The 14,321-nt window shown below is 38.8% G+C and overlaps 1 protein-coding gene across 4 annotated transcripts in view; it reads right to left on the bottom strand.

The window, feature by feature from the left end:
• The window catches only part of TXNRD1 (thioredoxin reductase 1), a 52,759-nt gene that overhangs the window by 19,165 nt on the left and 19,273 nt on the right, over positions 1 to 14,321 (bottom strand). For all 4 annotated transcript variants that reach the window (XM_028150195.2, XM_054719429.1, XM_054719428.1 and 1 more), the window contains 8 exons: positions 13,267 to 13,389; positions 11,542 to 11,614; positions 9,809 to 9,928; positions 5,572 to 5,714; positions 5,030 to 5,145; positions 3,406 to 3,631; positions 919 to 1,011; positions 209 to 285 (listed from right to left, as the gene is read on the bottom strand). In XM_028150195.2, the coding sequence (XP_028005996.1) occupies positions 209 to 285; positions 919 to 1,011; positions 3,406 to 3,631; positions 5,030 to 5,145; positions 5,572 to 5,714; positions 9,809 to 9,928; positions 11,542 to 11,614; positions 13,267 to 13,353 (935 nt within the window). In that variant the 5' untranslated portion in view covers positions 13,354 to 13,389. The remainder of the gene's footprint in view (positions 1 to 208; positions 286 to 918; positions 1,012 to 3,405; positions 3,632 to 5,029; positions 5,146 to 5,571; positions 5,715 to 9,808; positions 9,929 to 11,541; positions 11,615 to 13,266; positions 13,390 to 14,321) is intronic.

Here is a 14,321-nt window from a genome sequence, read left to right as displayed (position 1 = left end):
ATAGCTCTCAATTAGATTTTGAAAAGAAAAAAAAAAAACACACACAGAAAATACTATGAGTGGAGCTGGAAGACTTTTTCTGAACTTAAAAAAGGGAACTCTCCAACTATGATAAAAATTAACTTTAAAAATCCAAAACTCCAGCATTAATCAATATTATAAGTACTGAAATAGTATTCAATAAAATATAACAAAGATTGTTTCTTACTTTTCATTTATCTTTACACCCACAGCTTCTAAGCCAATTTTTCTTGTGCAAGCATCTCTTCCTATTGCCAGCAATACCTGGGGGGAAAAAAATGACACATATGTAGTGACTATAACAAAAAGGCTCTGCATGAGTTATTTAATCATTATTTTTTCTGCTTATAAAGCCAACCTGATTTATCCAGACCTGGGAAGAAATTTCATGAAGAAAATAATGCAAGAGTTAAAACAAATTACAATCTTTAAAAAAAAAAATTCTTCAAACATGATATAGCAGAAATCCTTATCCATTTCTTAATAAGAAAAAGGAAGTTAACAATTACTCAATTAATTTAGCAAGATTAAAGACAAAGACAGCATAGCCTATGGCTGAATTCAGTTATTTTAAACATTAAAAGAGGTGGGCTAGATCAACCAAAGGACTTGTATGCATGCATCTAAGCCTAACCAATGGACACAGACACCAGAGGGATGAGGGCATGGGGGGGAGAAATGGGGGGCTAAGGACACATATGTAATACCTTAATCAATAAAGAAAAAAAAGTGGTGGGCTGGGGAGTTGAAAGGGAAGAACATGGGACAGAGAAATTCTAGCTCATTTAGAAATGCTGATACCCTTTTACAGCCACTTAACAAACAATTTTTACTAGTAAGTTACAGTGGAGAAATCTGAAGTCTAAAATGAAGTATGGACCTGGATCCATTCCTTACCGTATTGTACTCTCCTTCGATGGTTTTGTCACTATTGGTGGACTTAGCTACCACCTTGAGTCGGCCTGGTGTCCCTGCTTCAATCTGTTCAACCTATAAAAGTGATAAGGTTTTACTCAACTATAAAGACATGCATCAAGTAATTACTTTCTCCCTTTCTGTCTGGTTAACCCAAAGTTGACACAAAATCTGGTTTGAAAGGTCTTTCATGTCCTATCTCCCTCACCCTAGCATCATCAGGATAATGTGATCCTGTTTTTAATCCCTTTTCTCGCTGCTCAATGTTTGCTAGAGGGGTTTTCTTCCACACAGTTCTTATGCAGAATTCAGAGAGAAAAGTGAAAGGGAAAGCCCGAGAAAGCAGACTACAATCCCTAAAATCAAACCAATGACTAACTGTCTGGTAAGTCACCCAGAACCACTAATCCCCTGGAGAGCCACTGCTGCTCATAGTCAGAGGTTCTTCTTTTGACTACAGATGCTCAGCTCTATACAAAGAATAGACATGAGAGTAGGCCAATCATGGTACAGATAACATCTAGAAAGCCCTAAAAACCACGGTGGGCAAGGAGGTGTGTCTGTCCGTCATCACCAGGGGTTGTCTCCAGTTAAGGATGTAGGGGGGAATGAGCCATCCTGGCTCTTGTGCTATGATGAGACGGAACATACTAGCCTACTACACATAGATGTCAATGGCAACTTGGTGACAATGACTAAGAAACCCTATTCCCTGAAGGCTTCTGCAAGTATGTAGTGAACCTTTGTTGTCTCGGAATGACAGCCAAATTATGGGTTTCTGTAAAATTTTTACTGGGAGAAATCCATAAAAGTAACCTGCAATGTCTACCCTCCCTTTAAAATACAACCGCTCTGTGTGGGAAAACTGTCACGGTTGATTTCAACATCTAATAGACAGTCAAGATTTTCTTCTTGAACTCCCTTGCTTTCTTACATAGTTAAGAAATGTCTTTCCCATTTAACTTAAGGTATAATGTTCTAATCTTTGGAGAAAAGTTGAACTGGTCCATGGCTTAGGTTTGCTTAAAAATTATAAGGGCCTCACCCCACCTCTAATTCCTTCCTGCCTTACTCACTTTTCTGTTCCAGTCAGGCTTTTTCTGTATCTAGAACAATTTCTAAATCTAGAACAATTTTATTCCCAACAGCATTTTTGCTCAAACTTTGTTCTTTGCCCCAAATGCCCTCTATCCCTCCTCTGTGCAGAGGCTTCTTCCACTCAGTCGCTTTATAATGTAGCAAGCGTTCACACTAGCCTCTGGGAAATCGGACACCTGGTAACCTCAGCAAGATGTTATGTACACAGACACAGGTTTATTTCACCAGGGATAGTCCACCAGGTCCTCAAAGGGGCCCACAACTCCCCAGATGTTAAGATGTATTAAAAAAAGATGTTGCTTTTCTTATCAGTACGACATTACTGATAGCCGTTGATTTCTAATCATATACCTTCACTCCCTAAAAAACAGCTACAGCAGTAAGTACTGATAGCCTCAGGACACTTGTTACTTAATCCTCACTACATTATGAGATAAATTCATCTTAGACTTACTCTGAGCCAGAACTGTCTATCTAACTGTAAGCTAATGCGATCTTCACAAGAACTGAGATAGGTGCTATTATCATCCCAATTTTATAGAAAAAAACTGAAGCTCTGAGAGGTTAAGTAATTCCCCCAAAGTCATATGGCAAGAAATGGGCAGAACAGTATCAAATCCACGCCATTCTGACCTCAATGCTCCATGTGCCATCAACACTATGAGATTCATGGTCACACAATAAACTATGTTAACCCACTAAGCAATTTTTAAAAATAACAAAACTCCTTAACTTTAACAGATCAGTTCCATCCTCACTTGCACTAAAGGAAACTATTAATCTGAGATACACAAAGTGTTTGATTCTGCCACTCTTACATATCAAGCATCTGTGGTAATGTTAACAAGTCCCAATATGACTTGTCATATTGTTCGGCCTTTTCAAGAGAAGATGAAATAAGCAAAAAAGGCCACCCCACTTAACCAAAATAGGTAACTGTATGCAGGGGAGCCAGAATAATACAGCACATCTATTGACTCCACTGTACATCTAGGAGAAATGTCTTATGGGAAATTTTTAAAACTCAGCCTAGTCTTGAACTCTTATTTAATCACAGGCATGTATGTATGAAGGAACAAAGTATAACAGACCAAAGATAATAAAGGAATGCATAAAGGGAAGTATTAAACAGAAGAGAACCAAAGGTAAGAAAGCAGAGAAGGAAATGAAATTATTATTCTGCAAATAAGAACAAAGCTATTTAGGTGGTAGGTAGGTACAAGTCTACATACCACTACCACACAATTGAGGAATTACAGTGTCCCTAATGGTTTGTAATTCTGAGAGGATGCTTCTATCACCTATAGAAATCTATTTCCTAACTTTTAATATGTGTACAGAACCAACAAACTTACAGGCAACTCCACTTACCTTTATTGGTACAAACTGTTTGATAAACTTGACACCATGTTCTTCCATGTGTTCACCAATTTTGTTGGCCATGTCCTGGTCAAATCCTCTAAGGAGAATGGATCGCACCATAACAGTGACATCTAAACCAATGCCAGCAAGAAACCCAGCACATTCCAAAGCGACATAGGATGCTCCGACCACCAGGGTCTTCCCCGGGCAATAAGGTAAGGAGAAAAGATCATCACTGAAAAGAGATTTGTAAAAAAAAATAAAAATAAATAAAAAGGCAGAAATAGAAAAATGTTCATGGGAATAATGACCAAATCAAAGCAATTATTTTTACATTCTTATGAGCGAGACACCTTTAAGATGTAAAAATTTAATTAGCTACCTACATAATATGAGAAGTTTTTATAAGGTCTTAGACTCTCCCTTGGTTGCCACCCAGTGGCTTGGGGAGTAGCTCAAGCTACCCTGGGGCCAAGCACAGCAAACTATGTAACTTCTGACCACAGTCCAACTCACGGTCAAACAAACCGATTCTGAATTGCCTGGAACAATTCTTCACTACTGTGTTTAATATCCTACATTTGAAAATCTAAACCCTCATCCCACCACCCCGCTCTCTCTGAGGTGGAACGTCTGGTACTTCTTATCTGGAATACCAATTATCAAGAGTGGGGGAAAACTCAACATAGTTTTTGTATATAAAAGTCAATTATAAAAAGTAAAATCTTCTTGCTGAATGAAGAATATAGAATATATGAGTGAAATCACATAAGCATTAGAAAACGAATTTTTTAAATTTTGAGAAGAGAACCTATTCAAAACAACAAAGACAACAGTTGCCATCTGAGCTGCCCCTATATGAAGCACAGAGGAAATAAATCATACCTCCCCCACCCCCAAAAAAAGGCCTGAAAAAGAGGCCTTTTTTTTGGGGGGGTGGGGGAGTGGGGGAGGTATGATAACACAATCAGATACTCTGGGGAAAAAGCATCCAAGAGGACATATTTATCAACCATCTATCTTAATGTCTTCATAATTTAAAACATCTGAAAAACAATGTCACCAGTATTATCACTTGATGGACAAAAATAAATCACTTAGTAAAACCTTCTTGCTTGACTCACTTATTTCGGAAGGTCCATCTACACTGACACTGCAAACATTTGAACAGTGAACAGGGACCAGGCTTTGATAAACCAAATGGTCTGCCATCCTCTCATTCTTTCAGTGCCACATTGCAAGTGTTAAAGGGCAAGGTAACAGATGATCCTATAAATATACATATGTATCATTTCACAAAATGTTTGTGACTGTCCATCTGGTTTTACAAAATACATTCATAAAATATATTCACACATATAAATTTCAATATAAGCATACATCTATATGTTAGTGATGTAAACTCTGGGTGGTAAGATGACCAATGTTTATAGTTTTTAATTTTTAAAATATTCTCATATCTAAAATAATTTTTCCTTTCTCTTTTTTCTCAACCCCCTGCCTCTTTGGACAAAAATATGGTTAAAAAAAAAATCCGCTAAGTTCCAGGAAATGGACAAAATGGGTTTTAAGACAAAAGCAAAAGCATAAATGCACAATGGGTTTTTCTTTTCTCCCTGCGATTTTTACTCACCTGCTGATGCAGTATTCTTTGTCACCAGGGATGCCCAAGTAACGGGGCCTTTCACCGGTAGCAATGAGAAATCTCTCTGCTGAATAAATTTTTTCTTTGCCTTTGTTATTCGTTGTCTACAAAGGAACCAAAACGTCAGCTTTTAATAGTTCTCATGACTATTAAATAGAACTGTAACTTCATAGTTAACAAAGGCCATTCACCACATTGTCCAATTTGACCCTCTCATAAATCTGGTAATACATAAGGGATATTAAGGCTCTGAGTAATTAAGGGACTTGCTCAGGGTCACAATGCCAATAAACAGCAGAGCCACAACTCAAATCCAGATGGTGTGGCCCTGAATCTAGTTCTCTTACTCTCTATTCCACCACAAAGGAAAGCCCCACAAGGAGAGGTGATGGCGAAATCACCCCACTGGACACTCTGGGTCACAGTGGCTACTACTTTCATTAGGATAATCCCCTTCTCCTTTCCTCCCTTACCTCCAACCAAAGCTTAACACAAACCAAAAGCAGCTACTTAGGCTGTCACACAATTACCTTAATCCTGTGAGGACCCACAAACTGCCCATAAGCATTCTCATAGGTGACTTTCTTCTCCCGCAGAGCCACGCGGTAGCCCCAGTTCAGAGAGCCAATGTGATTCTGCACAGCTTCAGTCATTTTCCCCCAGTCATGTCCAACTGCACAGGAAATAAGACAAAACATTCAGCCTTTCACCTGCCTGGCGAAGATCGTTTCTCAGAAACTATTCACATGGAATACAAAGAGCAGAGTTTTTAGTTGAAAAGGGCAAGTCCTTCATTTCAAGCCATAAACAACCTTTTAATCTTCAAATATTCTTTCCTTTTTAGAAAACTACCATAATACTAAATAATGCAAGGCTTCCTGGCAATTCTTAAGACTAAAATAACCATTCTCAACTTTTTTCTTCTTTATCTAGAAATGAACGGGAATCTTTTTTTTAAATATATATATATTTTTTATTGATTTTAGAGAGGAAGGGAGAGGGAGAGAGGGAGAGAGGAGAGAGGGAGGGAGAGAGGGAGAGAGGGAGGGAGAGAGAGAGAGGGAGAGAGAGAGAGAGAGAGAGAGAGAGAGAGAGAGAGAGAGAGAGAGAAAGAAACATCAATGATGAGAGAGAATCATTAGTAGGCTGCCTCTTGCAGGCCCTCTACTAGGACCAAGCCCACAAATCCAGGTATATGCCCTGACAGAACCAAGACCTTCTGGTTCACCGGTCCATGCTCAACCACTGAGCAACACTGGCCAGGCTACCTCTCTTTAAAAACAAACAAACAAACAAACAAACAAAAAAACAACTAGAATATTTAAGCAAACCCCAGACATCGTTTTATTGGTGGTGATTTTGGCTTAGTTATAGTGACTCAGGGATGCCTAAGAGCCAATAATGCTAAATATCCTTCACTCAGTTCCTTACAACTAGGAGCTGTCTGGCCCAATGTGCCAGTGCCATTAACGCCCCCGGAAGAACCAATGGACTAGATTAAAGGGAAGAGTCACTTCTGAAATTTTACAGTTGTAGAACTACTAAGTGAACTATACTCCACTAACCCTATAGGAGATACCATATTCTAAAAGAAGACATAGTTGAGATTAAATAACAGCACCAACAAATTCAGTTATTTCAATGACAGAAATCCAAATTCAATTATTAGACCTGATCCAATCTCAGTCAGCCTTCCTTTGTTGCCGTCAGATCCCCTGACTCCCAAACTCCTCAAACCCCCTTTTCTACCAGAGTTCCCTCATCATCTGATTAGGGGATAGCCAACCATCATCCATCCCCAATCTCTATAGTGTGATTTTGATCAGGCAGGAGGATTTTAAAAGTTCCACCCACCAGTTTGGGATTCAGCATCAAGGCACTCTAGCTGCTCCTATGTCCTGACCTTGCATTCCAGTCTGGGAACTGAGTTTCTGATCTTGTAAAACCCAAATTCTTACTTTATATGCTAGTGGTGGTCACTGGATCCTTGTTGGACTATTGATCATAACATTCCTTGAACCTCAGTTCTCCAGGGCTGCCCTGTCTTCTGATAATGCCTAAATCCACCACCTTCAATGGATAAAAATTTCTAAATTGTGTAATAAGAAACTAATAAATGCACTGCATTCCCAAATATTACTTGGATACTCCACATCCCCACACACCCATCTGTTGGCATGGCCCCAGCATTTCTCCTAGGCCTCCCAATTCCACTGGCCTGGTCTACCAGCTGTAACCCCATGAAGGACGAATGGCCTGCCCAAGGCCACACACTAACCCAGTGGCAAACGCAGACACAGTGTATGTGAAAAGATGGGTGTGTGGTAGGAGAATCTATCCCAAACTGCAAGCCCCCGATTGCAAACCAATGAGCTTGCTTTCTTTGTATTGACAATGGGATTCTAAAGCTTTCCAAATATTTAGTATTTTAAAGATACACTTAATTCTTAAGCATAGGAGAATTCAAATAGAGAAATCTTAAAAAATATAAAGCCTATAAATCTTCCAGAAAGGACCAATTCATCCAATTTTACATAACTGAGCTCAAGTAATTTTTTTAAGGCCTTAGCCGCTTTCTGTACATTCTCCATTTGGAGCTTCAGGGAAGCGGCAGATCACAGGCTGCATCCCGTAGTGTCACTCCCCTGTCACCGGGCAGATTCAGCTGTGCTGCCTGGCCCAGGTCCCTGTCCTCCGTCACCGCACTGGGAGCTATTTGCAGTGTCAGAGAAGGCTCTTCCCAGAAAACTGAGCACTGTTCTTTGTTCAAGGACACGCGATTAGATGTGTTTCTATTAGAAAAATGCAAAATAAGCCTTCTCGCTTTATCTGTTGGGAACATGAATCAGCAGTCTCTAGGGCATTCTCATCTGAAATTACACCTCCAAATTTCCTTCTTCCTCTAAGATCTAATGGCATAAACATTTGTCTAAAGCCACTAATTCTTCACCACAATCATTTTAAACACAAAAAGGAGGGGAGTAATTACTGCTCCCTCAGTGGTGGATCCTGACAGGCCACTCCTACAAAGCCCGCCTCTGGTTCTCACAGCGAGGCCACAGCCTGCTTCAGAAGGCCCCAGGCTTAAGGAGAAAAGCTGAAGATAACAATAAGCAAACCACCAGGCTTCGATTTGGGAAGAGTGAAGGGATTTAACTACAAAGATGGAGATTGCTTTTGTGACTGACAAATACAAGCGGTGTTAAGGTATAAAAATAGAAAACTATACATTTCTACTTTAAAATATGGAAAGGGGGAAGAAACACAAAAGAGGTAAAACTTTAATTGGTTGGATAATTTTTGTAAGGATAGACAATAAGACAACCTTGAATTAAGTTTTAAAACCCCCATGAAATTCAGGGAGCTTTTGCTGTTCAGATGTGGGCTATGCTTGTAGTGGCTCTTATTACCCCTGTTGCAGAGCATTTATTAGTTTCTTATTATATCATTTAGAAATAAATTCAACATAAAAAAATAGCCAGTGTTTATTACTATAACATAACAGTGACAGAGACATTCTTTTTCTGGAAAGAAGATTTATCAAATTTACCAAGTTATATTTCCCCACCCACCTGATTAATGAATCTATTAAAATAATACTCAGTTGGCCCTATTAATAAAATTTACATTCAGCAGAGGCCGATACTTATCTCTCATCTTTTTAAGATCCCAAAGACCCAGGAAGCAGCCTTCTAAGGGTCTGAGGAAAGAAATATGACCCCGGGAAAACTTTTAAAGTAACTGATTTTCTAAGATTCCAGACTTGGAAAAAAAGCTGATTTTAAATGAGAAAGGAAAGCATCAATAAAGGAAGCATGACTAGTTTGAGTGGAAGCAAACGTTTTCAAAGCATGTATGTAGGCCTTTTCAAAAAAATAATCAACTATTAATTAAAACTCAAAAAAAAAAGCCACAGAATAATTTACCCTAGCTACTGGATGAAAGATTTCCTTCAAATGTCTCATAACCCATAGGTCTCAAAGCTAAAATCAGATAGGGGCTGGAGTTTCACTCTCCAAGGACACAGTAACCTAGGTCATTAATTAGCCATGAAGCTGTGCCAGGCCTCATATTATTCTCCTACCAGATAAAGTCAACAAATTCCTCTTCAACTTTTCTAGGGTACTCCAAATCCTTTTTTTTTAAATATGCTTTTACTGATTTTTAGAGACGAAGTGAGAGGCATAAAGAGTTAGAAACATCTATGAGAGAGAAACATCATCAGTTGGCTGCCTTCTGCATGGCCCCCTACTGGGGATCAAGCCCGCAACCCGGGCATGTGCCCTGACCAGGAATCAATCCATCGACCTGTTAGTTCATGGGTCAATGCTCAACCACTAAGCCACACCAACCGGGCTCCAAATAATTTTAATCTGACAGACTAACCATCCTCTACTCAACAAACAAGCCATCCCTCCACGCCCAAAATATCAGCTCATGAAACAGACTTCTTTGAACTGAGAAAAATGTAACAGCTTCAAAGGCAAGTAAATGTAATTTGTACTCCTCTATGAAATTCTCTATAAGGGTTTCTTTGAAAGAATTCTGGTTTTCTAGTAAAGAAAGAAACTCCAAGTGCAATAGCTGTTCTTACCATAATAGCTATGTCGCCACCTGACACAGGATAACGGCAGTGATTTTATCCATTAAAAATGTAAACAATAAAAACAACTTCCAGGTTATTGCTAGTCTTATAAAAATGATGTTCTGCAAGATCACAGCTCAAACCCCCAAAGCACAAAGGGAGCAACAGCTTTCCCCCCTTACCTGTCTCCTCAACATTCCATCCATAGTTCCGAGAGTCTCGCACGGCTTGTCCTAACAAAGCCGCTTGGTGCATCAGCTTCTTCGGTATGCATCCCACATTCACACACGTTCCTCCGAGACCTGCAGCAACATTGAGAAATCAGTTCACAACCTGCTTTACAATCCTTCAAAGAAAGAGATCCACAATTATTACTAGTCTATGAACCACAATTTATTTGCTTAATGTAGCCAATATTGTTTACACAAGTTTATTCCTAAGTCTTGTGACATTTCTAAGTTCAGATAGCCTTATATACCAAACACAGACACATCAGAAAACAACACAAAGATGAGCAAATGTCCACATACTTCAAAGATTCAAAATTAATTGCCTGCTAATAAAGATGCCAGAAATTGAAATTTTACTTTGTGTATAACCCACACTTGCCATTGAACCTATGAGCAGAACTACCTGATAAAGGGGTTGTGAAACTGAGCATAATTGAACTGCAGTGGTCTGGAACTACATATAAAACTTGGTGTATATGAGCATTTTATAAACTGTATTTTTATTACTATTTTATTATTAAGGAATCCACCTCTATGACTATCACGAAGCCCAGGCTGGGTTAACAGCCACATGTTCTGGAGGTAACCATACCCCACTCTGGACTTCCTCGTTATAACCACTATCTTCTCTCTCGACCTCAAATGAAAACCCAGACTCCTGAGGCCTCAATCCTTGCCCTCCTATTCCTGAAAGATGCCAAAACCGACTGTGTGAGAGGCTTTTTCAAAGGAGAAGACGACTCAGTCCTCCCAGAAGACAAATCCTCTACTTTACTTTATGAGGCAGATAGCAACTCCAAACCACGGTCAGGTTGGGACCTGCGCAGGCCTCAATATACGAGCGTGTTTTAAAGAAGATGGTGTGGTCCATGGCTTTTGCTGATTCTCACAAAAGAATTCATTAAGCCCTGGCTTACTTGGCTCAGTGGATAGAGCGTCAGCCTGAGGACTGAAGGGTCCCAGGTTCGATTCCAGCCAAGGGCACATGCCTGATTGCAGGCTCGATCCCCAGTAAGGGGCATGCAGGAGGCAGCCGATCAATGATTCTCTCTCATCATTGATGTTTCTATCTACCTCTCCCTCTTCCTTCCTCTTAAATCAATAAAAATATATTTTTAAAAAAGAATTCATTAAAAAAATATATATATATTAGCATGCTTGAGTTTAAAACATGGTGATAGCTGTCTCCATGAGAGTAAAATGTAGGCAGGTGGGGAGGTGAACAAAATGTTATGATTTAGCTTTAAATCATCATAAAAGCTGTGGATAAGGTTTTGTATGATCTTGACTTCCAAGGAACCTAAATTTTCAACATTTAACTGGAACCCATTTTAACATAGCGTAAGTAAAAGGTACATGTTTTGGGGTTTGTTTGTCTTTTTAATTGATTTGAGAGAGAGGAAGGGAGAGAGAAAAACATTGATGTGAGAGAAAAATATGGATTGGTTGCTTCCCACACACCCGGACCGGGGACTGAACCCACAATCTGAGTATGTGCCCTGACCAGGAATCGAACACTCCACCTTATGGTGTACACCATGGATGACGCTCCAACCTACTGAGCCACGGCTGGGTGTTTGTTTAATTTTTAATTTTATAATTAGGTTTTAGGAGCCATTTAAACCAATACCAAGGAAAAACCTGCTCCTACAAATATTCACTTTTTAAATAATTTATAAACTTACCCCATCTAGTTCCAAGAGGAGTTGGAGTGACAAAATCCAGGACCATCACCTTCTTGTTATATTTAGCTGCCTCCTAGAAAATAAAATTATTAAAATGAGTTGGAAAAGTTAACATGATAGACTGAAAATGGGATGTTAAAAAATCCATGCTATTTTTATTAGGCTACAATGCCTAAAGCATAACCAGTTATTAATACCTGGGAATTTCATACTAGTATACCAAAATTAGTGCTACTTCAAGAAAAAAATTAAGCAATACTTAGATAATCCTAAGGGTGGCTTTAAGAACACACAAATTACAGTTATAAAATTGTCCCATCAGTTGGAAATCTTAGCATCCTCTTACATAATTCCACACAAACAGTAACAAATTAAGGGATAATCTGAAAAACATATGACCATTTCAAAGCAAGTGCTACGTAGCCAGTAAAACAGATTTACTGATAGTTTATAACCCTTGATCCAGCTTATATCCTATAATCTTTTTAAAAGTACTTTTAAGTTTTACTTGTTTCTAGGCAGAATATTAAAGAAGTTTTTCTTTTAAAATTGTCAGATTTACTTATGTGAGGAGCCAATGAAAAAGTTGATGATATCTATAAGATTTCTAAATCTATTTTAGGGGAGTAATGACAGTCAAAAGTTCATTTTGAAGAGCATCCTTTGTTTTTCTCACAGAATAAGCTTTGTGTATTGGCAACTAGATCTCCAAGAGTTATTTGAAAGTACTGAGTCTATGTGTCCTCCAAAACCACCATCACTTCAGTAAAATACATATACACAGTACTATGCCTTAGTCATTTATAGTAAACCACTGCTTAATACCAGGTGGTGGCCTATTCAGATATTGGGCAGCTTCCTTTGAATGTACTTTTACTGATTCACCACAAGCTACAAGGAGTATAAGCACCTCATCTTTTAAAAGAACCTCTTCAGCAAGAATGACAGTTCCAAGGGCCCCTTCACACATGGCAAATGAATCTCAATCCAGGGCTAGGAACCTCACGCCAACCTCTCTTATTTGTAATCCTCTACCCACCACCCCCAGGCCAGTGTTAGTGGTTATTTTCTTAGCTCACAGTATATACACAAGAGGCCAGTCATTTTGACCGAGTTTAAGAAATCTAACCACTCTCCATCTTTCTATTGTGGAGGAGGAGTTGTGAATAGGAACATCAAAGTGAAAAAAAATTAATATTTATTAAGAATAAGAAATATATTTAATTTCAAACTATTTCCATACAACACCCTTATTATCTTTGAAAAAAAAATCAACCAAACTTAAAATGAATAAAAATGCATCCCAACAATACTAGGTCCAGTACTTTTATGTAAAGCACATATAGTTCAGCCCGGTCAGCGTGGCTCAGTGGTTGAGCATCGGCCTATGAACCAGGAGGTCACAATCCAATTCCTGGTCAGCCCACATGCCAGTGTTGTGAGCTTGATCCCCAGTGGGGGGCGTGCAGGAGGCAGCCGACCAATGATTCTCTCTCATCATTGCTGTTTCTCTCCCCCTCTCCCTTCCTCACTCTAAAATCAACACAAATATCTTGTTTTTAAATAAAGAACATCTAGTTCAAGCTGGAAAAATGACTTATAAAGTGGTCCCCTTAACATGTCCTACCCAAGTTAATGTGCAAAATGTCACAAAAGTGGCTCAAACAAATTCCACAGAGAATCTGGAGAACTGTTGTAACCCACATAACACACAAAAAGACTTGCCTTAGCAGCTGACAGTCCTCCTGAGCCCCCTCCAATGATGATGAGATCATAGTCGTAGGACCCGGGAGGATCCTTAGAGCCATTCATGTTTAGTAGCTTTTGAAGTCTGCCCTCTTGATAAGCCTAAAGAACAAAAACAATGAAAGGGAAAATAATTTAACTTACAAGCAGCAATGTCTGAAGAGTTTTGTGAAAGACCTTTCTTTAAAGAAAAGCAAAAGGAATTTTTCAAAGAAAAAAACGTTGTTTGATTTATATTACAGCACACAAATGAAACATTCAATCTTCTCACATCACAGATAGCTACTCGGAAGTGTCACATAAGTAAGGTGCTGATGCCCCAACAAAATCGATTTGGGCCTAAATTAAATTTGATCCATCCTTTTATCCTAGATTTTTTTTTTTAAATATTGAAGAAGCATCTCAGGCTTGTTGTGTTTTTTTTTTTAATGTATTTTTATTGATTTCAGAGAGGGTAAGGGAGAGACAGAAACATCAACAATGAGAATCATTGATTGACTGCCTCCTGCATGCCCCCCCAATGGAGATCGAGCCCACAACCTGGGCATGTGCAATTGACTGGAATCGAACCTGGGACCCTTCAGTCTGCAGGCCGATGCTCTATCCACTAAGCCAAACCGGCTAGGCCTAGGGTATATCCTAGAATTTTTAAACTAGGTTTTAAGTTAGGTTTTTAAACATTTGTACTGTATGTTTTTAATAGAATCATCAATACAATTTGTCAATCATCTTTATTTTCAAGTCAAAGGTAGAATAATGTGTGGGCTACGGTCTCAGATGAAGACAGGGGCCTGGTGACTAGCCATTGAAACAGATTAGCCAAATACTTAAGACTTTTCTATATTGTTTAGGTAAGGCATAAAATCTAGAAATTCAGAACTAAATCATCAATTGACATTAATGGAAAAGTCCCTACTTCTGCAGGGCATTTTAAGTAAAAAAGGAGCAGGGGGAGAAATAAAAATACACAACTCTATAAAGCTCATTTCTTTAACCTACCTATACACGAAGCCTCCTGTATTGTATTCAGTATT

This window comes from Eptesicus fuscus, chromosome 7 (assembly GCF_027574615.1).
Source record: "Eptesicus fuscus isolate TK198812 chromosome 7, DD_ASM_mEF_20220401, whole genome shotgun sequence".
NCBI lineage: Eukaryota > Metazoa > Chordata > Mammalia > Chiroptera > Vespertilionidae > Eptesicus > Eptesicus fuscus.
Note: the sequence above shows the minus strand (reverse complement) of the source record. Positions and strands in the feature narration are given on the sequence as shown.